This window comes from Cajanus cajan, chromosome 2 (genome assembly GCF_000230855.2).
Source record: "Cajanus cajan strain Asha chromosome 2, NIPB_CcT2T_4, whole genome shotgun sequence".
NCBI lineage: Eukaryota > Viridiplantae > Streptophyta > Magnoliopsida > Fabales > Fabaceae > Cajanus > Cajanus cajan.
The window spans coordinates 60,869,160-60,893,754 of NC_138518.1; the positions used below are offsets into that span (position 1 = coordinate 60,869,160).

The following is a 24,595-nucleotide window of genomic DNA, read 5'->3' on the forward strand; positions in this document are numbered from 1 at the left end:
GCAAGTAATAGTATATATGAAAGAAATAAGTGGCGATGGCAAGATATAAAAGTTTAAAATGTGAGAGTAACAAATATTAAAAAGCTTTCAAAGTTTAAACACTTCATTAAGATATTATTGGCAGCTAGCAAGCAATGGCTATGGCTATAACCCATAAGCTCCACTTTTATGACCTACACTTTGATTTCCACAACTCAATTTTACTAGTGTATAGGATTATTATAAATAATACAAATCTATTTTTAAATATTTAATTAATGTAATGGCATAGTCAAACCTTTGATTTAATGTCCGTGAAAATGATACACCTAGTTCAGTCATTTTGTTTTTGTTAGTTACAACTTATGATTAAATATAGTTTCTTCTAATCTTGTACGTATGGGGCCTTACTCTAATATAATATTTTCTTTATAAAAGAAATTGATTTAATAAGTTCGTCTTAGTAGTAAAAAGGTTGGGATACTATACCCAGAATATTAAGTTTGAGTTTAATTGTCAACTTTTCATTATTGTAATTTTCATAGATAATTTTTTTTTAATTTACAATCATTAGTTAAACCAAAATAGTTATATATTAGTTTACTTATATCTGTGACGACAACATAATTAGTTAAATCTTTTTGTTTCTATTAATTAAGACTTAAGACTGAATCTGAATTCTCATATTTTATATTATTCCATGTGAACTTACACTAAAAATGGAGTAGGAGAGCCATAATCTTGCACTTAAAATTCTTAGAATTTGATTGTTTTTGACCTAAATAAAATTGTATATTATCTTAATCTAAACTTCTTTTTTTTTTTTTTAACAAAAGAAATATTAACTTATCTACACACTCAATAGTATATAACAACTTTTTTAACATTAAAAAAGTTGCTCACAATCTTTAACATCCTTCTTGAGTTACTTATTTAATATCGAAAAAGTCACTCATAATCTTTAACATCCTTTCACAACATATTTCTTTTGTTCTTTATTAATATTTAATATAAATCACAAAATCATATGAAGTCATCTTCTTTTTTAATGTATGATAATTTTCTTTTTTACTTTCACAGGCTTTAAAAAAGTTCTATATATATATATGTATATTATAATTTATGATTAGTTAATAATATATTTTTTTATATATTGATAGTATATAAAAATTAAATACTTTAAATTTAATCGACAATAAAAAAATATATATAAAAGAAAGTGTAGTAAAAAAATGGCCCTCTTCTTCCAACATAGTGGGTACTAAGTTGCATCTTCATAATTTGAGCACGCCACCCTCTCACCCTCCCATGTCTTTCATTTCATTTTTTCTGACTTTTGCTTCTGCTTAATGCTTATTACTTTTAACTCTTATGCCCATCACATGCTTTCAGATCTGCTTTCACATTTTCTCATTCCATAACAATATTCCAATCTTCTCAATTTTCTCCCCATCCTCTCATCATTCATTGTAAGTTTATTTTCAAAATATTTTAATCTTTGCAAAAAGATAAAGGACTAGTTTCTTTATTGCCACATTGATGAAGTTGATTTTAAGGAAGTGACTATTCACCTTTACAAATTAAAGTATTTGACAACAGTCGTTTTTTATACCAATAGAAATGCAAATTATTGTCATTTTATCTAAGTGATTATTATTTTTTAGCTTTTATAATTATGTTTCAACGTTATAACAACACCTCTAATATTATTTTTGTTTTTCTGGCGAAAAAAATGGTAGATAGAAAATGATATCTATTTTTTTTATTATTATTACAAATATTAAAGTCTTTTAATGAATGTACTATATATGCAAGACCTGTTTCTAGGTCACATTTTTTTTCTTCTTTCTTTCTTTCTAGATTTTATACAAAAAGAAGAGCATGCGTTTGAAAGTTGATATCCATAAGCCACAAAGAGATCTTATCTCTTATGTAATTTTATGATTTGGGTTTCCTTTATGTGTTTCTTTTGAGTACCTTTCCCTTTGTTAATTCTATAAAAACCAAAAGTTTAGGAGTCGATTTTAGAATCTTTGAAAAAACATATAAGAAGGATTAGATGGCCAAATTAAAGTTAAAGACACTATAATACCTCTTTCCAATTGTAACAAAGCATAGTATTCAATTTGGATTAGAAATATAAGGCAATCTTTGTCCTTTGCCTAAAGTTTCTCAATGGCCAATTACATAGATATGTTAATTAATTAAACAAGAAGGAATTGGGAAAGAAGAGAGAAACATGGGAAAAGGGAATGAAGGGGATAGGTAATGCCAAAGTGACACACTAGTCATTATATTTGTAAGCTTTTGCACGTGTAAGATGCTTCAATAACACAAAATTAAATAACTCACTTATTTGTCAAAAGTGGAGAATCACCTCATTTATATATTGAAAGGTGGCATTGTGAAATGGTTGAAAAATGACACAAGCTATGGGGATATATTATTATTTCTGCATGATATTATTGCTTCATGACACATTGGATTGAGATAAACAAATGAAATTAGTTTAGTCATAAAAATATTGAGAGCCACTTCGATTTTATTTTTTTTTAACAAATTTTGACATTCATGCATTTTTAATAATGAAAATGTCATTAATTCAGTTATTTAATCATAGAAAAGAGTGAAAAATAGTTTGCCTTTCTATCTTCTGGTTTATGCATAACAGATGATTTAATTTAATTTAATTGTTATTTTTTGTAATCGAGAAGGTAAATTAATGTTAACATTTGTATCTGGACTGAAATAATATTAACTTAACCAATATTGGCAAAATAAATATTTATTCTGTAATGTTTTAAGGTATTCATATAAGGGCAGTACTATATTATATTACAGTATCAATGTCCAATAGTGACATTTCTTTTTTATGGAATCACGAGATTCTTTAATTGATCATGGTTTGCACTATTTGTGGATGAGCAGTATTTGGGCCTATTTTGTGCATGTGGAATTGTGGAATTCATAATAAATATTTGGTCGTGCTATACAATAATCAATTTAATTTAATATCTACAATTTATTCTGATGTTTGTTTATTAACAAGTTGTTAATTTGAGTACAATTAAATTTATTTTTACTAAGAAAAATTTTGAGTTCAAGTCTTGTTAATAAAAAAACGTAATTATAAGACTAAATATTATTAAAAGTAGTTAATTTCTAAACACATGCCCAACATTATTAAATTATAAACATGCAAATGTTGCAAATATTTTTGTTTATTAACTCAAGCATGTGATTTAGAGAGACAATGAGATGAGGAAAAGCTTAAAAAGTAAACAAACACAATTAACTTTATTGAGAATTTAAGTAGTCTAACACAATTAGTTAGAAATACGTGAATCATTGAATCATTAGAAACTCCTTATACAAATAAGTGAAATATTTTAAAAAATAAAAACACCAAGTTCGGGTTAAAAAAATACTGACAGCTTTTATCGGTAAAAACAAATGAACTATGAATTTTACAACATGGTTGGAATATATTATTTCAAAATTCAAAAAATTAGAAAAGTAAATAATTTTCTTTTCAAAATACATAAACCCATACTTAGGCAAGTGGAACAACTACTCAAATGTGAAACTTTTCTTATGAAAGTCCAAAAGTTATTGTTGTGGAACAAAAAGCTATGTTCCATTGCACCTACATGGAAAGCACATGCCGACATGGTTAGCCATATTTTCTGCACAAAGGCACAGCTTTGCTTGCTAAAATCCAAATGTTTGGATCAATTTGATTGGTTTATAGTTCATTGAATGTCACCTACAAATGACTTACAGGGGTGAGAGACTTCATTGTAAAATAGAAGTTGCAGCTCCAGTAAAAGGGAATGAAATTATAATTTTATACAACAAATTTATACTGTTTATCATGCAAAGAGAAAAAATGAAATAACAAAGAAAAGAAAAGAAAAAACTTAAAATAAGATAATTAGAATGATAAAATTAGAGAGCAATAATCTCATAAAAAGTATTAAAAAAATATTATAAAGGAAAATGCTAATTGACATATAGACAGTATTAGACACCCCGTGGTTCTGTAAGCAGAAGGATAAAATATATTGATTCTTATACATGTGATTAGATTTGGTTTGTTTTAGGAATTAGTTTTTATTGTATGTGATGGTTCAAGTGTCATGAATTATATTAACTTTGAAATTTGATGAATAAAAAAATAATTTTCAAACTAAAACTAAATTTAATTATTTTCACAAGAACTGAACACATTAATTCTAAGAAGTGCTTTTAGGTGCAATTAAATCTATTAAATTAAGCTACTAAATTTGGATAATACAGATGAGATCGTGGCTATGCAGACATGCACAGCTTAACTATGAGTAAAGAAAGAGCCTTCACATTATAGAAAAACCTGTCCTAAAAATAAAATGGAATAATAACAAAACTGATCATGGACAATTTCTTTCCATTTCATTGATCTTAAGACATGCCATGAAGAAGAATCAAGAAAGCTCGGTAATCACACGTTCACATTTATCTTCCAGAATCTTCACAGCTTCAGTAAATAGCACTTCAGGGGGTAATGCTCCAGTTGATTCAATGGTAACTACACAAACAAGTCAAAAATATATGTTAAGATATTTTTGGGACTGTTAAACATTAATCCTTGTCAGAACTCAAGTCAAACCCACAGATTTGCATAAAATTTAATCGGATGATAATCAAGTAATTTTCTAGATAAAATTTAAAATTAAGGAGACTCTTCGCGTGCATCACTTCATCTTATACCTGCCAAACTATCTCTGGTGTGTTAAACTATCAGAACACTCTATTCTTTGTATTTGCCACCACCATTGGCTATCATCTTAATATATACCAACATTCTTAAACTATTTCATAATCAATATCTGTAAGGCCACTACAAGAACTAGTTACTTTGAAACTAGACTCCTTAAGATGGTGTATTTTTTTGTATGTTCAGATAACTTTGAAGATCTAATCCTATGAATTCAATAGGTCACATATAATACTTACAAATGAAATGATTCTTCACACGACGTAATGATACACGATCTTCCCATTCTTTGCCCCCTCTGATGCATTCCCTACACAAAGTGCACTCCCGCGGTCTGGCTACTTTTGCCCTTCTTCTACCTACTCAACAACCAAATCAGCAAATTAAGAAAGTACCAAAGAATTAGGATCTTCAGATCACATGTTATCAATCATTAACACGATAACATGTTATTCTGCAACACAAGGCAGACATTGATGTTAAACCAATTCCATTTGTTGATGTGATCATCCTTCATCCTCAATGCTCCACAATATTAAGCTATAAAAAATGGTGTTAAGGGCAATGACACAAAAATGGAACTACCTTTTCCAATGTCTTCAATATCAAACACATTAACTGGACACTTCTTTTTTAATTCGTCAGCAATCTCACCCTCAACATCTTCCAAGAGTACAACCTAGAGAAGGTAAAACAAGCTTACAGATGCCAAGATTTGAATAATTTTTTAGCAACATGTGAATGTGACTAGTAGATGACATATTTCATATTCCCTTACCTCTGGAAGCATCCGATACCAAGCAGTGGCAACTGGGGACCATTTTGCATGTGTCCTACCAATGCCTTTAACTGCATGTACTTCAAGTTCAATTTCCTACAATAGTATGTATTTACGTTATTCAATATTAAGTATGACAAACGTGTATACAGTAACAAGTTTGCAAAATCAGATAACTCATAGAGCTTGCATAACATTATAAATGAAAGGCCTGATACAGAAACATAAATCTTAAAGTAGATTCAGGGTGGAAAGAGAACATCACAAAGATTGTAATAAAAAGATCTAATTTAAGTGCTACAAGGAAACCCTGAAATAGGTTAACTAGGAAAAGGTACCCATGAAAATATTAATTGATGTCTCTCTAAACCTTAAACCATAAAATCTACGAGTGATTACCCAACTCCCTTGATAGAAGGTTACCTGACCAGGTCCAAGTTTAGCTAATATAATATCCGAATATGTAAGACTGATTGGGTTGCTGGAAAATTCAGGAAGTGAATCTTGGCTGCAAGTAAATGATGTAAATGTTTTTGGTTTTGAACCTGCACTTGGTTTGGCATCTTCACAAGGAAGCTCACTCCCATTAGGTAACCACTTTAGTTTATCTGATTTCACTGCATTAGTATCATACTATCATCAGACAAAAAAAGATTGCTGCAAAGGTTGAGGATAAACTCATATAGCTAAATAAGAAATTTTAAAGCAACATGAATATCATCAAGCAAGAGCTTCAAGTCCTTTACCAGTAATACGAGGTTGACCCACATGACAACGAGCATGTAGCTTAAAGACAATGGTGTTTTTTTCATTCTTCTCATCTCCCGCATTGTCTATCCAAAAGAAAAGAAGGAAAAATTAACAAACATTAAACCCAGTGACCCTGCCATATAAGGTATTTAAATTCAAAATTGTACATAGTAATTCCAATTTTCAAGTTATCAAACAAGAAAATCATAAACATAATGAGAAATACATGTATGGGTTAGCATAGATATAAACCTGGATATTCAAATAGCCTAGGATCAGCACGAATTGGAACGAGGCCCAATCTATGGGAAAGAACTTCATCCTGTACAACTGATGTATTGTTTGCTATATATACTCTTTCAATAGCCATTGTTGGAACCTAAAACACATAAAAATTTAATTATCTCCACCAGTACTACACAACAACACTATTACTAATAAACTAATCAAAGTTATCATAGGGCAATAAAAACTCAAAATAAAACTACTATAAGACGTTATACATTACTGGAGTAATCTTAGGTGGCAGGCTTTCTGAAACATCTAATATAAGAAATTTCCATTCAATCTATTTCTCATTGTCTTAGATTTCGTAAATTCTTTGCTTTTGATACAATCAAAATTTAAATCTTTCAGAGAGGCTAAAATGGAGAAGGCTAAGGGCATTAACATGACAAAGAAGAGTAAGAATCACTGTTCATCATCTTTAATTTGATTCTCTCAATACAAAAACAACATAAGCTCATAAAGTGCATGCTTTTGAAGAGTAGAGAACAACCATTCATTATAGAGTTCACCTAGTGGACATAGTAAGGATGCTAAGTTTAGGGAAGTGAATGGTACAATAAGGGAAGGCAAAACTACTTTAAAAGTAATTCCTTCTCTGTGTAATGTGCATCGTTATATAAAAAGAAGTAATGCATCAAAATATAAAAAACCAAAAAGCATACCATCACCACTGCACACAATAGCATGAATAAATACATCACCTCTGCAATAAGGATTCTTCGAAAAGCATTAGCAATCGCTGGATCAATACCAATCATATCAAACTCAATGTCACTATCCGTAAGGCGCTTCACTTCAACCTTGAAGTTTTCACAGAAACTATCCAAGCGCTGACTATTATCAACTCCCAAAGCTGCAAAGGCACCAGAATATTGAATAGTATCCGTCTACAAACACCGACACATGAAAACTGTTAATAACAAGAGGAACACCATCTAATAACAAGTGTGATACTTGGGACCCCAATTGAAAAGCTACAAACTTTGTGAAACTGGGTATTAAAAAAGAGAAAAATAGATATAAAAAAAAATTATATGTAGCGAAAATTAGGTAAAATTAAAAATAATGAAAAGAGAAGAGAGGGTTTACATGGAGAGGAGCATCGTTGGAGCAAAGAACACGTGATTTGATGAGTTCGAGGTGTGGAGGGAGCTTTGATGGAACACTATCCAAGCTCAGAATGAAATCAAGTCCTAATTCATTACTCTGCTCCGACATTGATTCGTCTTCTTCCGACATCCTTCTTCTTCTTCTTCTTCTTCTTCTTCTCTCTCTCTTTCTCTCTCTCAGAGCTTCTGAATGGAGAAGGAGGAAGCCAGACGGAGGGGTTTAGGGTTTATGGCGAGTTATTGGTGAACAAAATCAAAACGGTGTCGTTTATATGAGCTTCGTTTTTTTTTTTTTTGGGTCAAGAGAACAAAGGCCCAAAGAAAGTTTCCGGCCTTCCAGGCCCAGGAAGGTGAAAACCTTGCAAGAATCAACCTTATACATTACTATCTGTGATCATGTGAAAGTATATGAAAATTTTAAACCATTAATATAATACACACATTATTTATTCATAAAATAAAGCTATAGGGTTTTCTTTTTTATATTTTATTAGCATTAAACAATTTTTTATTTTGTATCTTTTAATGAAAATGTGTTTGTTATCGTATCTAGCTCTTTATTTTTTTGTTAATATTAAAAAAAGCTGTTTAATTACTTAAAGAGTTAGTATTTTTTTTATATCAGTAAAGATTAAACAAATAGCATTACTTTTTTTTGTTCTTTCAATATTTTGGTACGGTATATTTGCTATATATGTTAGACAATAAATTCTTGAGAAATTAACTTTCTTCTCCTAACGATTAACAAAGAACAAACTTGTTAATCATTTCAAGTAATGTTAATAAAATAACATGATTTTACAGATGCTAATGTATGTTTCACTCTAACCCTAAATATGGGTTTGTCTGTCATTATCATTAATTTATGCATAAACTTTAAATAATCATTCTATTTACTTTCAAAATCAATTGCTATAACTTAAACAAAATACAATTTATCCTCTTCCTAACAAGTCTCAATAACAACTATCTTAATTTGCTTCATCAAATTATATATCGGGTATTGAGTGTAATATTACAACAAAAACATGTAAAATAATAATAAATTAATAATACAAAAATAAAATAAAGTGCAGTGAATTAAGAAAAATTAAAGGATGTCCATAGTATACCATAAGAAAAGTTGGTGATGGGTGGGAAGTAAATGTTTAAAAAGAACCGTGACCAAAAGTAAATGACACATCTTTTGTTTAATATGAGACAACGATTGAATTGGAACAAATGAAGGTTGATATTTTATTTGATCATGATTTTGGAATGTGACATCAAAATTTAATTCATGAATAATTTAATGTTCATGATGAGAAAATTATATTGTAATGTCAATCATGATGCTAAGTGATGAAGATAAATTGCTTTGAAAATTTAGTAAAAACGAGAATTATTCGGTTAATTCGTTTACTACCATGTTATGAAGAATATGATTGATAATGAACATTATTGTGAGTGTGGTGATTGAAACTCAATATAGAAGTTATATGTTCCACACCAAATGAAGATCCTAGTTTAGAGAATAGCTCGTGGTAGTATCTCATCAAGATGTCTAATTTTAAAGGGAGTTCATTGTTTACTTTTGTGTTCATTTTGCGAAGAAGAATCAAAAACAAACTCACATATATTTTCCATTGAGATCATGCTATGGCATTGTGGAACCAAGCTAAAATTTTGTCCAAGTTACATGATGTAACAAATAGCATGTAGAGCTTCAAGAATATTATTTTAGAGGCTCTTTCAAATTTGCGTAGAGTGGAAACTAGAAAAAGAGAAATTGATTTATGAATTTTGGTGTATGTGGAAGGGAAGAAATGATAAAGTGCCAAATAATGTGGAGTTTACAACTTTTCCCTTTAACTCGACTGTGCAAACAATTTGTAGCTTGAAGTTTGCATAGGACAGGAAAAAAAATGAGTCTCATACGACAACCTTAACTTATGCTATTTCATTTTAAGAGAAGTCTTTTGGAGTATTAAATGCAACATTGATGTTGTTGTTTTTATTGATTCTAGACACTATAATTATGAGACATGCATTCGTGATCATGATGACAATTTTTTTTCAACTTTAACTAGTTGGTATCAAGACAATGTTACACCTTTGAAGGTAGAAACAATAACTTTTTTTTTCAATGTATTGACATATAATTGACATATATTACATTTATAAATCTCACACTTAAGTTGTTGAATTTGATTGTTAAAAAAAAAAAACTGTAACATGCAAAAATTTTATGAACAATGAATTGATTCTATCTTAAAAAAGTGTGATGAGATTTTGATCATATATTTGAATTATATTATAAAATTTGTTCTTAGATACGTCAATTAAGTTACTCATTTTTTAGTTAAAAAGTAAATTTTATGTTAGTCTACATGTTCATGAAAATATACCCCTTTTATATTGAATAAATTATTATAAATGAATGTATATGATTTACATTGGTCTTTAAAAAAAATTATCAAATTCTCTCCTACAAACAAGGTAAAGAGTACCTCTAACTGTAACATCATTTGAATATAATTCATAATTGATATGATTCAAAAGAAAGATTGACGGTAAATTTAAGATCTCCAACCAGCTTTCTTAATTAAACATCCTGAAATCTTAAATACCATAGCACACCATATCTATGTCCAGGACGTTGAAACGATGAAGTATAAGTATAGACTTGCTAATGCTGACTAGGATACTGTTATTTTATGGTGATACTAATAGTTTTACGCAGTTTCTAGCTTTTGCTAAGGATAGAAAGAGATTCTCTCAAAGAAAAAAAGAACTTAAGAGTTAAGATTCTTAATTGTTAAAATCTCACCCTAAAGTTTTTAAACTCTATTATGATTAAAAAAAAAATATTTAATATTTTTTAAATGGCTGAGATCTCATCCATCGAAAATAGATCCATTCCAACAAGTAATATTCAAAATCAGATAATTCAACGAACCAAGTTGAAAGCTCTCTACCATCTTATATATCCCAAGGTTAACGCTTTCTCCAGACTCAACTCCAAAAGGCGCAATGAATACAAAAAGATACCAAATAAAATTTGCTTCATATGGAAAATTGATTGCAATAACATAAAACAATTGAAACATGATCAATCATAGGTATTATAAAACCATTTGATGCAAGTGTAATTCGTATGGAGGACAACTAACATCGAGGACAATATTGATTAGAAAATAAATTCAAATTAAATAATACCACATAAGAAAAAGGAATATTTCTTTTCTGATTTACAGCTTTGCATATCGAAAGTTAAAATAAACCTCAGCTAAATGAATAACCTTACAAACAAAACAAAAATGGGCCCCCTAAGATTAGGGCATGACACTGATTCCAGGGTACAAAATTGTGACAGGCAGCACTTCCATCTTGTTGGAGTTGAGTCGGTTCTGCGCTAAAACTGCACACTTGACTATCACTGCTTCATGTATTGCCAACGGGTCATTTTTGCTTCTGTTGTTTTTTGCTACCTTTTCTCTTTTTTTCTCTTAAAGCATTTCTCTTCTCCTCCCTGCAGGAATCACATTGTCATAGGAAGGTTTATATCCATAAGCTGTTATAAATTTATTGAATGAAAAGATACACTCTAAAGTGTCAAGAGGGGCATAAGGTTTATGCCAAACACGTAGAAAACATCTAACCTTGCTTTCGAAATCTCTTCCTTAGATGGAAATTGCCTTTTCATCCTCTTTTTAGGTTCAGATTCAGAAGATTCTTTGCCTTTTTCTTTTAAACCATTACTTGGTTTTGATGGGAATTTCCTTTTCTTCATCTTTTTGGATTCGGGTTCAGAAGATACATTTCCATTTTCTTTTATGCCATCAGTTGATTTCTCCTTTTCCTTCACTGACGTAGTAGTTTCTTCTTCCTCGGCTGTTTCTGATGGTTTTGCACCAGGCTTTGAGCTGCTCATTTTTTTCAACTGCATTATTAGAGAGTATAAAAAGTAAAAACCACGAGTTTGTTTTGAACCCCATATGAGTAACAGTACTTTCAGAATAACAGTACTTTCAGCTTCCTGCAATCATTGTCTATAATTAACTTCAGAAGTAAAAAAGGTTGAAGTTTTCCGGCTAAGAGGTTGGATACTAAAAAGTAATGGAAACAACATCAATATTATTTTTATATTGCATCACTGTAAGTAAAATTAAACTTAAATCACACGTCAACAACGAAGATAATTGAACAAGGTTCTAACCAATAAGATAGTTATGTAAATTGGTTTTCCCGAACCTTCATAGTCCAACAATCATGCTTTATTTAATCAAAATTTCATTTATCAAACTAAGAATACATACCTTTGCAACAAAAAACCCATCCATATTGTGCACGTGAGGATAGAAACGCCTTGTCTTTTCTAAAGAAGGGTGAAAACGTTGTTCCCTAAACCTTATAAACCTGATGGCAAATAAAAAATGTCACACTAAAGTGATATACACGAGGGAGGGAAAAAAACAGGAATAAAATTAATACCCTGGACGCCCAAAATCAAGTCCACAAGGAACCAGTTTAACATCCCTCTTTTTGAGTGCATAGTCAATAACTGCTTCATTCTGAAGAATATTTAATGAAAGAACTATTAGAAACATACTACATAAAAAAGGAAAGAAAAAATGCACACTAACTCAATCGATCCAACTAAGATACAAACCTCAGCAACCATGATTGAGCATGTAGAATAAACTACGTATCCCCCAGATTTTGAATTAGCATCCACCATGTCAATTGCGGCAAGAATGAGCTCCTTTACAAAAAAAGGAAAATATTAAACAAGAGTAGAAAAGGACAAACTGAACCATTGCTGGGACAGTCCCAGCTCAACTTCCCAAACAGAACCTTTAATAAAGTTTAATTTACCTTCTGTACATGTGCACATTTCTGTATATCTTCCAGACTTTTAGAAGTTTTAACAGACTCGTCTTTGGATATAACCTGCAGAGAGGAAGTCCTTCAGTACCTTTCTTGGTTATTAAAGAAAAAACAGAGACAAGAAATCTCCCTAAAATTTAACTCCCTAATATTCACTATTCTTACCCCAGTTCCACTGCAAGGGGCATCCAACAAGACTCTATCAACGGCATTGACACCTAAAACCTTTGGAAGCTGAAATAAAACAATATAGACATTAAAAAGATGTCAGCATTTACAACACAACATCATTATACAACCGACAAATTACAAATAGCAGTGACGTGAAAACAGAAGTTTAACTAAAATGCTCAGATGTATACATTTACCAAGGATAACTTACAATAATAATAATAATAAATGAAATGGACAAAATCAGTAACAACTCTTGTAGCAAAAAGGGCAGAAGATAATTTTCTAGGGTTTGGTCTATATTTTACAGGTTCCAATGTCATATTATAAACTTTGGAAGACTTAGATCTTCCAGAGCAGTTTCATTCAAGAGATAAAATTGAGAGGATTTATTGACTGGCTATTGCGCATGAATGATTGGGAGCAGATGGTTGCTGAGGGAGGAGACTCATTCTGATGCTAGATATATTGATACAGAATGAGTTGAGGAGTTGCAGAGCAAATGTTTTGGGTTGGCTGAGCGAAATGAAAGGCTGGAGCAATCATTGATGTAAGGAAACAGCTTAGTTCAGATATGGGAAGAGCTTGTGAATAGGGTTGAAATGCCTCCACGTTTGCAGTCTATGGAGACGGAGGACAAGTAATCCAGTGAAGAAGTGGGAATGGGTTGGCAGTCAATGCTCTGATCTACAAATCACTAACACTTAGCATAATATCAACATAATCGACAACTCGACATTAATGTAATGGCCTGTACTCTAGATATAATTCCAGTTTCATTCAATTATATTCTTTCTTGGCACAATTATTTGGGATGTTTCTCTCGGCATTTCACAACAAAGAAGCATCCTTCCTTTATCTCCAACAAACATAGGGCAACCAATTCATCAATCCAAATAAATTATGCAGAACAAAGAAGCCAAATCGATAATCAAATCAAAAACAAAACCAAATGATAATACAATCTAATAGAAGTAGAGACATTAAAGTTTTTCTGTAGTAAACCAGTGAACGAGAATTAATGAGAGCAAAAGATGCTAACCTCCTTTCCATCATAGTTACAAACTACAGTGTTAGATACACCCAGTCTATGCAGATTTGCAGTCAGTGACTTAAGCCTAGGTACCTTCATTTCATTTGCAAAAATTATTCCTGCCATAAAAAAAATGGGATGACTGGATTATGGGAAACATGAATTTTTTTACAAAAACAAAAATCTTGAAGCAAAACATAGATGTAACCGATTTAGGAGCAATTAGCTCAATGACTCCTATTCCAACATCCAACAGTAAGTAGGAATACAAGATAAAAAATAAGCAGGAAAATACAGACATCAATTCAAGGAAGAAACACCTGATAATGCTTTTTTCTAGTGTCACAATTAGATCGAGAAGTTCCATGTAGATGCTGAATATTTACTTTTGCACTACATGTGAGTTTATAGCACATCTTTTTATGCAGAAAAAAGAAAACTAGCATGAAGTTTAATCTAAGGCCGAAAAACAAATTTTACAATCCAAAATGAAGTAAAATGTTTGGTTCCTGTTTCCGCTAATAATTACTTATTAAATTCTTAAATCATCCCAACTAAATATTATATGGAAAAAAGCTGCATAAACATACATTAAAATAAAGACATGGCATATAATCCATGTTAAAAAACGATTTACCAAAAAGAGCCACTATTGTATATTTTAAGTTAAACACATTTCAGCTCAGTTGTAATGCATATAGAACACAGCATTCTCATGGAATATACTTGATAATATCCCAAAATAAAGCATAAATTACAATGTCTTTCAAGATAAATGACAGTAACAAAAAACTAAGTCCCGACCACAATACTGGTTACAAATTTATGAAGCAGTGCAATGAACATAACTTTACAAACTGTTTGGTGCCAAATAATGGATATACATGGTTTGAAATGCATGGGAAACAAAATATAAAACATACCAGTATTTTTCATTAGTGCAGCAATGTAAGTTGTTTTACCACCAGGTGCAGCACTGCAAAAAGCATAAACTTCCTTCAGTAAAACAGAAGCATTGCAAAAATGAAACATGTTGTGCATTGATACTCAAACCAAAAGTGCTCAAATTAAAAATCTAGAAGATGGTAACTTCTAAGCTAAGAATCACAGACACTTCTAAATAGCAGTCAAGTCCTGTCATAATTGTGTTGGAACTTGTCCATGTATAGTACTGCATGAACAATTCAAATACTTTTTAGCTGCAATTTTACAATGATGTATACTTACGCCATATCAACAACTCGTTCCTTCTCTTGAGGAGCTAAGGCCATCACAGGCAGAAAAGAGCTTGCACTTTGTAGCTACAAACAGTTAAAGTACTAGTAATGATCGTGCAATATATAAATAAAATGCAATGGAGAAGCCACAATACTAAAAAGCTAACTACCATGTAGAAACCAGCCATATACTCAGGAGTAGCACCAATTGGCACTTGAGAATCATACACAACAAGTCCAACCTGTGGATAAAAATGTCATTCCATTTTCTTATTAGATTGTTGCTGGTATTCATGATAACAACAGAAAAAGGTCAAAAATCAACAAAGAAGTTAAAGGACAACAGAAATCTATGTCACGAATCATTTACCTTTGACCATTTGCTTAAAGGATCCAAATTTACTCCCCTATTTATCAGAACATCAGCCAAATCCCGTCTGCGTGTCTGATAGAATGCAGAAGAAATTTTTTTTACTCTCACTGGGGACATGAATAAATCCACATTAACATATTAACCCAAAATGACAGAGAGGACAAGCAACCTTCAATGTGTTAGTCCTCAGACATACAGGGCGTGGCTTTTCAAAGGCTTCAATCAGTTCCATAAGTTCAACAACTGGAAACATCTGAGACAAAACAAAATACAAAATTTTTGCAAACCTTCATTACACATTAATGAAGCACAACTCTCTTTCTAGAAAAGCACACAACAAGCAATAGCAACTGGGAAGAAATTAAAGTTCTAAATATAGGTAGTAATAATATTATGACACCAACCTCCACTAGAGCACCAATTAGAAACTCATTGTAGCCATAGTATGTACTTATATCTTTCTTAAGCTGCTCAACATAATCTTTCCTTGTTGACCCCTCTTGCCTCAAAGCCTTAAAATTTGAAAGAACACGAACAACTAGAAAAACAAACACATTTAAAACAATTACAACAACCTCTACAGAACAACCTAAAGACTGTTCATAACGACAGCAAATATAATCCAACTGCAAAGTAAACCTACTCTCTTTAATCCTCCTCTGGAGATTGGTAAGATCAGGTGGGCGCAGAGTTTCTTCCTCAAGTTCCTAACAGCAAAAGAAAAAAAAAACATTCCATCAACCAATAATGTGAAAACCAAGAGCAACAGATTTAGGCACTGTTTGGGTAAAACAGCTTAACCAAGTCTTATTTAACTTGAGCTCATTACATATGCTTGCTTATTTTAATAAGCTCCACCAAGAAGCTTATTTAAAATGCCAAAAAAAAAATACAAAAAAACTGTATATCATTTTCATTAGCTAGACCACACACCTACCTACTAAATGCTTACATGATAAGCCCAAAACCCCAAATAAACTCTATAGAAGCTCTTCCAAACCCAAACACTCCCTCAGCTACAGTTAGCTTATTTTGCATTCAAAATAGATTGTAAAAAACCAAAACGATAACAAAAACCCTGTTTTAAAAGCATTCTTCTATAATTAAAGCAACAATGGTCACAATAAATTGCAAACAAAAAAAATAATAAAAATGAAACCTCTTTGGTAGGTAATCTAAACTCATCAGACTCTTGGTTGATGTTGAGCTGCATTTCGGCTTCCGCGTCCTCTTCCTCTCTCGCCTTTTCTTCATCAATAGCTCTCGACTTCTTTTCAATATCATCATCATCCGAATCAGAACCGGAACCCGAACCTGAATCCGAACCCGAGGCTTTCTCTGCAATACAACAGCACAAACATAAGACACACGTCGAATGCTACAAGAGCATAACACACACACACACACTCTACACACCTTCGTCATCGCTTCCTTGGAGGAAATCGTCGGCCAAAGGATCATCGCCGTCGGAAGAGAGCTCCGACGCGGAATCGGAGTCGGCGCCGTCATCGCCGAGCTCGAGTTGCTGCGGCGGCATCTCTTCCTCGGACTCGTCGCTGGAATCGTGCTTGGGTTCGGTCCTCTTCGGGTTCTTCGGGGATTTGCGTGGCTTCGAGGGTTTCTTCCTTGGCGGAGCCATTGAAGGAAAGTGAATGAAGCAGTGGTGTAGTGTAGTGTGTGGTTTGCGCGCGCTGTGTTTCTTCTTCTTTCTTCTGAAAAAGAAAAATCGGCTAGGGTTTAGGGTTTACGAGAAAGAAGCGCCGCGACGTCGTTTTATTTATGCTTTGCAATGAAAACGAGTTTTTTTTTCTTCTCTCTCTTTCTTTTTGGGTTGGCCCGTTGGGCCTCGTACTGCATGTAATCTGATCCGCAACTGCTAATGTCGTGGTTTAGGATCATAATATATATACCTCTTTTTTTTTTCTTTTTTTTTTATAAGTACACCCCTTTTTTAAAAAAATAATTAAATTCTTAAAATATCTTTAATTTTTAATTTTACACTTATAACATTTAATTTAATAATTTTTTCTACGTACCTCTTTCCCTTATTTTCACATATACCCCTTAATTTTTTTCATCCTCACCTATTTTGGTAGGTAATTTTAATTCTTTTAATTTTACATTATTTTTTTTCTTTCCTCTTTTAATTTTCTCGCTGATTTCACTATCTGTATAGTACTTTAAAATAGTGAAAATGTCTTTTTCATAACACTAAACTTAATGTTAAAATTTTTGAAGGGATGAAAGAAAGGAAGTGTTGGAAGAAAAAATGTGTGTCTAGTTTAATGGAAACTATCGAGGAAGTTACATGTAACTACAATATTGTTGCCTACCAGTTCTATGATTTTGGTGCATGTGAAAAAGTGAAAGAGGTGAGAAAATAAGAAAATAATATAAAAATCGAGAGAACTAAAACTACTCATTGAAATAGGTAAAGAATTAGAGAAAAACATGATAATATATGTGAAAAATGAAAAAAAAAAAAAAAAGGAAGGAGGTGTGTGAAAAAGAAAAAAATAATAAATTAAAAGTTAAAGATGTAAAATTAAAAATTAAAAAAAATATATGAATATTTAAAAAAAATAAAAAATAAAGGAGGTATACTTATAAAAAAAGGAGGTATATATATCAGTAGCCCGTGATTTTTTAAGGGAGAAGACTTTATTAGAAGAAAAAAAAATATCTTTCAAGTAATATATTTATTATAATAAAAAAAAACATAATAAGTTATTCAAAAACCAAATCACTTACTGTTAAGGGTAGTTGCCATGAAGTATGGAAATCTCTCGTTTAAAGTCTCCAACAAATTTCTAATACTTTCCTCATACTTGTCTAACACATGTTTGACACTTTTCATTTAAGCTGACACTTTTACACAATTAAAAAACTTGAGCGAAAACTTAGATATAGATGCACACTCATAAATATTATAAAAAAAATTATTTTTAAACTTTAGAAAAGTCAACTGAAAATATAAAATAAATATTAAAAATTTATACGGGTCACTATTATGTGAGACTTGTTATCATAAATAAAAGGTTGGTTTAAAGAGGTGAATATACCATTAATTTATATCTTTTGTTATTACTCATTTTATTTCCTTCCATCATAGAATCTATTTATCTATCTCTCTTATTTGTCATCAATTTTATTTTATCTTTACATATACCATCAAGTTAGTCCCCAAAAAGAAGAAAAAATTATTTACTTAAGCATCCAATAAGCCACTTAGTCTGTTTAAAACAATAGAAACTAAACGGAAAGAATAAATACCAAAAGTACCTTCTTATAAGACACTTGTTAGTGAAGGAGGTTTGATATCAGAGAGGTCATATTCATAAATGCCAAACTTGCCTTGTCAAGGAATTTTCGTCACAGCCTCATGCATGATAAGAATAAAAATTGAGTACAAGGACTATCACCTAATGGACAAAACAAGTATGAATATCCCTCAATCATTCAAACCAATAAGGAAAAAAAGTAATGTGTTCCTATATCAAACTTTGCTACACAAAACATGAAAGAATTGTAATTGACTGATAGAAATGGTAGTTCCCAATGACTTGTTGAAATAATGTCACTTATCCTGTAACTGTTCTTCAAGGTATTCATTTTCCCTAATATTGGTCTCTAGATCAGCTTGAAGATTGCTAACATCTAAAGGCTTCTGGAAATTGTGGCTGCCAGTTTCAAATGGGTTGCTGAAACACTTCACTTGACTGCAAATGTTTTTCAGGTTATTCATTTTCCCTAATAATGGTATCAAGGTTAGCTTTTAGTTCACTCACATCTAAGCTTCCGGAAGACTTGGCTGCCAGTTTCATTTCATATTCAGCTACTTCTCTTCTAACTCTATCAGTTGCCAGAATTTTCTCAGATATTTGTTCAAAACCTTTGTGGATGTTAACCAGGAGCCTATAAACTTGCAGCCCAGTTGGATCTTTCTTTGCTTCCCTGTAAAGATAAGAAATGAAAACAAATTGCACATTACTTACCTTGGTGTAAAACAAAATCAACCATGGCATAAAATAAAGGCTTAATTACACTTTATGCCAACGAATTTTGCCCCCTAGTAAATTTTTTTTTTGCAAATTATGCCCCAAGACTTTGAGACTTCAGCAATTTGTGCCCTCTCATCAATTTACTAACGGAGTGTTGACATGATATGCCTAATGTGGCTTTTTACAATAACTTTTTTGTGAGTGATGTGACTTTTTTTCAACGAAAACAAAAAAAAATAATCATAAGTGGTAATTGCACTTTGTGCTCACAAACTTTTGGTTTTTGACAAATTTTTCCCTCAAGTAATTTTTCTTGCGAATTATGTCTCCAAAACTTTTAAGATTTTGACAATTTGTACCCTACCATCAGACATGTCATGTCAACACTTTGTTAGTATTTTGACGGAAAACTGACATAATTCACAAGAAAAATTACTTGGGAGCAAAATTTGCCAAAAAGAAAAAGTTTGGAGCACAAAGTACAATTAAGCTAAAATAATTCATAGCTAGATCCCAATTCCCTATTGATATTCAGTTCGGGGTGCTTCATTGTCTCTTCATCTCTCTGTTTTGTTCTCCAAGTATATTTCAATTTTATTTCTTCTTTCTTGTGTGGGCATGAGGATGTGCTGGCAATAATAAAACTTTCACACCTAAAGACAATTTCATCTGCGACAGCATATGTTCGATGCAAGCGTTCCTGGATAGAGTTACTCTCCAGTTGAACCTCCCTAGTGTCTTTTAAGATCCGCTCAATATCTGCATCTTGTTTCCGACTATTTTTTGTAATTTCCTTTATTCGGTCAGTGTAGGATTTCCTGGATGCTACTTTCTGCTGCTTCTCAAGATCTGCAGAAAGTTTCAAATGTTCCTCCTCCCTAGAGAGTGATGGAGAAGAGAGAACATCCAAGTCAAAAAGGCATATGCATTGTAGTATATCTGATTATGCAAAGACATTAATATACTAAAAGATACACAGTTAATACTTGAGATGAAATCAGTTGAAAAATTGAACCACTAAGCATATTATGTTAGGTAAATCCAGTGTAGCTGTGCTTCAATTACAAATGAAAGATGCAATACACACATGATGAACAAATTCTTTTAACAAAAGAAATTAAGCTTGCTGCACTGGTGCTATTGATCTTTTTTGAAGTATTTCTTGACTCTTTCTAGAAAGCAGAGTTGCATATATACAGTTCATGAGGGGTCAGGTAATTTATTGCAAAATTTAGCAAATTGGCCTTAATGCATAAAGAACTGGAAGAAAGATAACTTCAAAGGAGTTTCCAACTTTCACAAGTCTCTGACATGAAAAAAAAAAAAAAAAAAGATATAGCAGTCAGCTATCTTCATTAAGCAATGCTAGAAGGGAATCAACAAGGATGGTATAAGGAAAAGCAGTATAACACGAACCACCAATTCCTAAACAAAACTTGAAAACATGTGACTTACTATAGTCTCCACCAGGGGTTTCACAATGATGTAGTAAGCAGACTCATCTTAATCCATTGTTTAACATTGCATTTTCAACCTACTTTTGCTTACTTTTCAAGAGAATTTTGTTTTTCAAATAGCAAAACCAATGTAAAATAAACTTTGGATATTTACCTCTTCATAATTTCAGATAAAATGATCTGCTCTTCCTGCTGTACTTCTCTCAACTTGTGAAGCATTTCTAGTGCATCTGGATTGTTTGAATAAAGAGACTCCTCAAGACTTATTTTTTTCTCCTCCAAGGGTTTTCTTACAGCATCCCTGTGACGCGTTGAAATAGGTGAAGTTAACAATCATTCTACTGTCAGCACTCTCTTACAATAAAGGAAAGTAAATTACTCTGCTCAAGAAATATCAGTTTTATCTTACAAAAGTGAAAGTGATACACACACAAACATGCCTCTATTTATTGGAAAGGTCAAATTTGAGCATTAAACTATTTGGTAAACATGCCTCTCTTTATTGGAAAGGTCAAATTTGAGCATTAAACTATTTGGTCAAATTTGTGCCTATGCTGATGCAGAATTAATAATATTTGGTAAATATCATATGAACAATTCAACCTACCACTCTGACTCCAAAGTCAAAAGATAATTTCTTTTAGCTTGTACTTGTTCATTCAACTGTTCAAGATAGAAGTCAACAGAATGTTGATTATTAAATGCCATCTCAGCTGCTTCCTTCATCAGTTCCAATTCTTGTTCAAGAAGCTCTACCTCCGAAGTCTTTACAGTTACTTCATCAATGAGTTCCTTCTCCTGAATTTGAAATTTATCAGTTTCAAATGTTATCAAGTCCAGCATGAAGCCTAAAGAAAAGAAACATATCAGCCAGATATTTCAACTTTGCACATGTAATAATAGTCATAGGACAAAATAAGACCTTCTGTACACATTCAATTCAATAATACTTCTTTGTTGTACACATTTTACAATTGGACTTATCTGATCAAGAAACAAGAGAGGTCTTAATATAATTATATTTCCCAACTAGACATCAGCAAAAGATAAGGATATCATGAGATATTTTTAGGAAAGATACCTTTTGTTTCCAGAGTGTCAAATGTCCATCCCCAATATGAGTAGGATTCTCTTCATTTCCAAATGAACCTCTTCCAGCATCAACCCGTCCTTCAGGAAATTCCTCCTCATTTAGTACACAATTCAGTTCATCCTTGAGAAAACCTTCAATCCTGGAGCTGGATTCATCATTGTTGGCCTGATTGATAGAGATGTCACCCTTTGAACCCTCTGTTCCACATGTCTGGGACTCCATTTTGAGATCATTAAATGTGCTTTCAACTATACAATAATTACCAATTACCCCTCCACCATCTTCCTGTACAGTTGAGTCCTAGAACTATGTATGGTCAGCAGCCCTTTCACTTTTACAAGACTTTGAAATCCTCCCCTTGAAGAATTTTATTAACTTATAAAGGTCTTCTTCAGATGAATACAGGAACAGCAACAAGCAGAACATATATTCTGTTTTTAAGTATCAATTCAGAACAAAAGAACACAAGAACCACAATGAGAAGAAAAGCAAGCAAAGACACCAGATTAACAACAACCATCACATATACAATACAAAAGCATTTTGCCAAACAAAAGATCATAAAGCTCCTGTACCAAAAAGAGAGAAGGCAAAGACAGAAGAAGCACATCTACAAATATACAAGTAATATAATAAACCATAACAAAAGACAAAATAAAACTCCAAAGTCCATACAATCAAAAGAAAAGCAACTTGGGGGAGGGGGTCGTTCTACAAAACATCACTCTTTAGTCTTTAATTAAACGTCTATCACAAAATCACATCAAGAAGCCTCAGTTTTGCAAACTGTACATAAGCCAGTTTCGTTGAATGGCATCACAAAATCATGCATGTGCAGCAATTCACGCTCAGAACTTTCATAACAAGCTAATCTATAATTGTAATTTACACTTTGCAGCTCTACGTTCCTAGTTTTATCAGAAATGCAAATGCACCAAAAGGTACACACATGTCAATTGTCAAGAATAACAATTAACTGACTAACTTCAACTTGTAATACTAATATGTTGATTCTTATAGAGAAATAAATAATGTCATCAAAAGATAACAGCGTAAAAGAACAACATCATCATGCCCAAAGTTTCATTTCAATCTATAGCTAAGATACTATACTAAGGTGTTCAGAAAACTAACAAAATAAGGGATAAAAAAAAATTAAAAAAAGAAGGAAAAACTGATACCAAGATTTGGCCACTGTTCAATGATCTCAGATTCACACTCACTGTTCCATTAAGTAGCAATGATTACACACCGACCACCAAACACTACACATCAGAATACTACTCACAAATAGAAAACCAAATAAATAGAAAAAAAAAAATACATTTTTTTCACGTTTCACGTGTTTTATTAGCATCCAAACACCAACCCAGAAGGGGAAAATGGAAAATTTGAGCATTGTGACAGTACCTGGGTGAAGCTGACATCTTGGGCGTGACCCAGGTTCGCAACCACGAAGGTGATTTCGGAAGTGAGGAATCTCGGAAACGACACCGTATTGTGGATGACAAAGTTTGAAGCTTGGGCTTTGAGAGTTCAGAGTCTATCCTTGACTCTTGCATAAAACGATGCCGTATCTCAAATGCATTATTTTGCTGGGTGAAACAGTTTTTTTTTTTTTTCCTGAAGTAAAAGTTTTAGTCGACAGTTCAAACTTCAAAGGGTAGGATAGCTGGCTCCAAGATTTAACGCGGCTGCATACACAAGGCAGGATTCGAACTCCTGACTTTGTTTAAGCGTAGATCAACCCTTATCGCTGAACCACACGCTTGGATTTTATCACATGCTATTTTAAAAGCTCAAAATCAGTTATGTTAATTGAGTATTGCTATTAAATTGGATTAATAATGTTTATGATGAATATAAATTTCAACGATTTAAAAATGAAAAACTAAAAATCAACTTTTTCAAATTTATAAAAACAAAAAAAATGTTTAACCTTATCTTTTCAAGTCTAATAAAAACAACATTATTTTAACTTTAGATTTGAGAAAATCCTAATTAAACTAATTAAAAAAGATAAACTCTCCCATTTGATTACTTAACACATGCATATTCTCAAGCTTGAACTCAAGATGACCAAAAACAATTTGGAAATAATATCATACCAATTGATCCACATGTACGTCTATTATCTCGTATGATATTTGATATATGAAATATTCCAAAAAAAAAAATTTAAAACCAAATATGGAAATATTTTGTACTTAATTAAAATATATTGATAATATAAAAAAAATTATAGTCTCTTTAAATTATAAAAACTTAATTACAAATTATTATATGTAATATCATTATTGATTTCGATAATAATTATTTAAAAAATATATATTTAGATTATTTTTTAATTAGTTAATAGATCGTCATTGTATAAAAATTAAGATATTTTGAAAATAGTAGTATGTTTTTTTTATTAAATATCCTTTTTTATTTGTTTTTATCTTTTAATTTTTAATAATAAAAATATTTTATTTTCATTTTATTCGATTTTGGGAACAAGAAATAAAGAAACATTGCCATATTTAAAAATAAAACTATAAAATGAACGGTACCTTGACTTATAGAGTAAAATTCATTTTATTTAATTATAACTTAAATATATTTTTAGTTTTTCAAGGTTAGGATAAATTTGTTTTTATTCCTCAAATTTAAAATTATTTTTAGTTCTATAATTTTTAAAAAAATTGTTTTAATCCTTAAGTTACCAATAACATATTTAAA

At 31.5% G+C, this 24,595-nt stretch overlaps 3 protein-coding genes across 5 annotated transcripts; all 3 read right to left on the reverse strand.

Moving 5' to 3' along the window:
- Positions 1–4,212: 4,212 nt before the first annotated feature.
- Positions 4,213–7,899, reverse strand: RPAC43 (RNA polymerase I subunit 43). Its single transcript, XM_020377249.3, has 9 exons — positions 7,641–7,899; positions 7,253–7,438; positions 6,516–6,642; positions 6,260–6,346; positions 5,937–6,130; positions 5,514–5,609; positions 5,321–5,414; positions 4,975–5,094; positions 4,213–4,546 (listed from the first exon to the last, which is right to left on the reverse strand). Exons 1-9 carry the CDS (start codon positions 7,788–7,790, stop codon positions 4,443–4,445), a joined length of 1,158 nt encoding a protein of 385 aa, XP_020232838.1. The 5' UTR covers positions 7,791–7,899; the 3' UTR covers positions 4,213–4,442.
- A 2,926-nt stretch (positions 7,900–10,825) lies between these two features.
- LOC109813130 (26S rRNA (cytosine-C(5))-methyltransferase NOP2B) lies at positions 10,826–17,076 on the reverse strand. The gene is made up of 17 exons (XM_020377259.3): positions 16,740–17,076; positions 16,483–16,661; positions 15,967–16,030; positions 15,728–15,861; positions 15,493–15,576; positions 15,321–15,395; positions 15,121–15,192; positions 14,961–15,034; positions 14,657–14,709; positions 13,743–13,852; positions 12,695–12,763; positions 12,518–12,592; positions 12,312–12,404; positions 12,134–12,213; positions 11,959–12,058; positions 11,302–11,582; positions 10,826–11,171 (listed from the first exon to the last, which is right to left on the reverse strand). Exons 1-17 carry the CDS (start codon positions 16,960–16,962, stop codon positions 11,102–11,104), a joined length of 1,836 nt encoding a protein of 611 aa, XP_020232848.1. The 5' UTR covers positions 16,963–17,076; the 3' UTR covers positions 10,826–11,101.
- A 1,551-nt stretch (positions 17,077–18,627) lies between these two features.
- Positions 18,628–23,139, reverse strand: LOC109813128 (coiled-coil protein). Of its 3 annotated transcripts, XM_083068576.1 has the most exons (7): positions 23,056–23,139; positions 21,863–22,305; positions 21,389–21,579; positions 20,936–21,082; positions 19,978–20,202; positions 19,112–19,277; positions 18,628–19,042 (listed from the first exon to the last, which is right to left on the reverse strand). In XM_083068576.1, the coding sequence occupies exons 2-7, from the start codon at positions 22,094–22,096 to the stop codon at positions 19,013–19,015; spliced, it is 993 nt and encodes a 330-aa protein (XP_082924702.1). In that variant the 5' UTR covers positions 22,097–22,305; positions 23,056–23,139; the 3' UTR covers positions 18,628–19,012. The 3 variants fall into 3 exon arrangements, with proteins under 3 accessions (XP_082924702.1, XP_020232844.1, XP_020232846.1); XM_020377255.3 differs by having other exon boundaries at positions 18,628–19,277; XM_020377257.3 differs by lacking the exon at positions 23,056–23,139 and having other exon boundaries at positions 18,628–19,277; positions 21,389–21,629; positions 21,863–22,003.
- Positions 23,140–24,595: the final 1,456 nt, after the last annotated feature.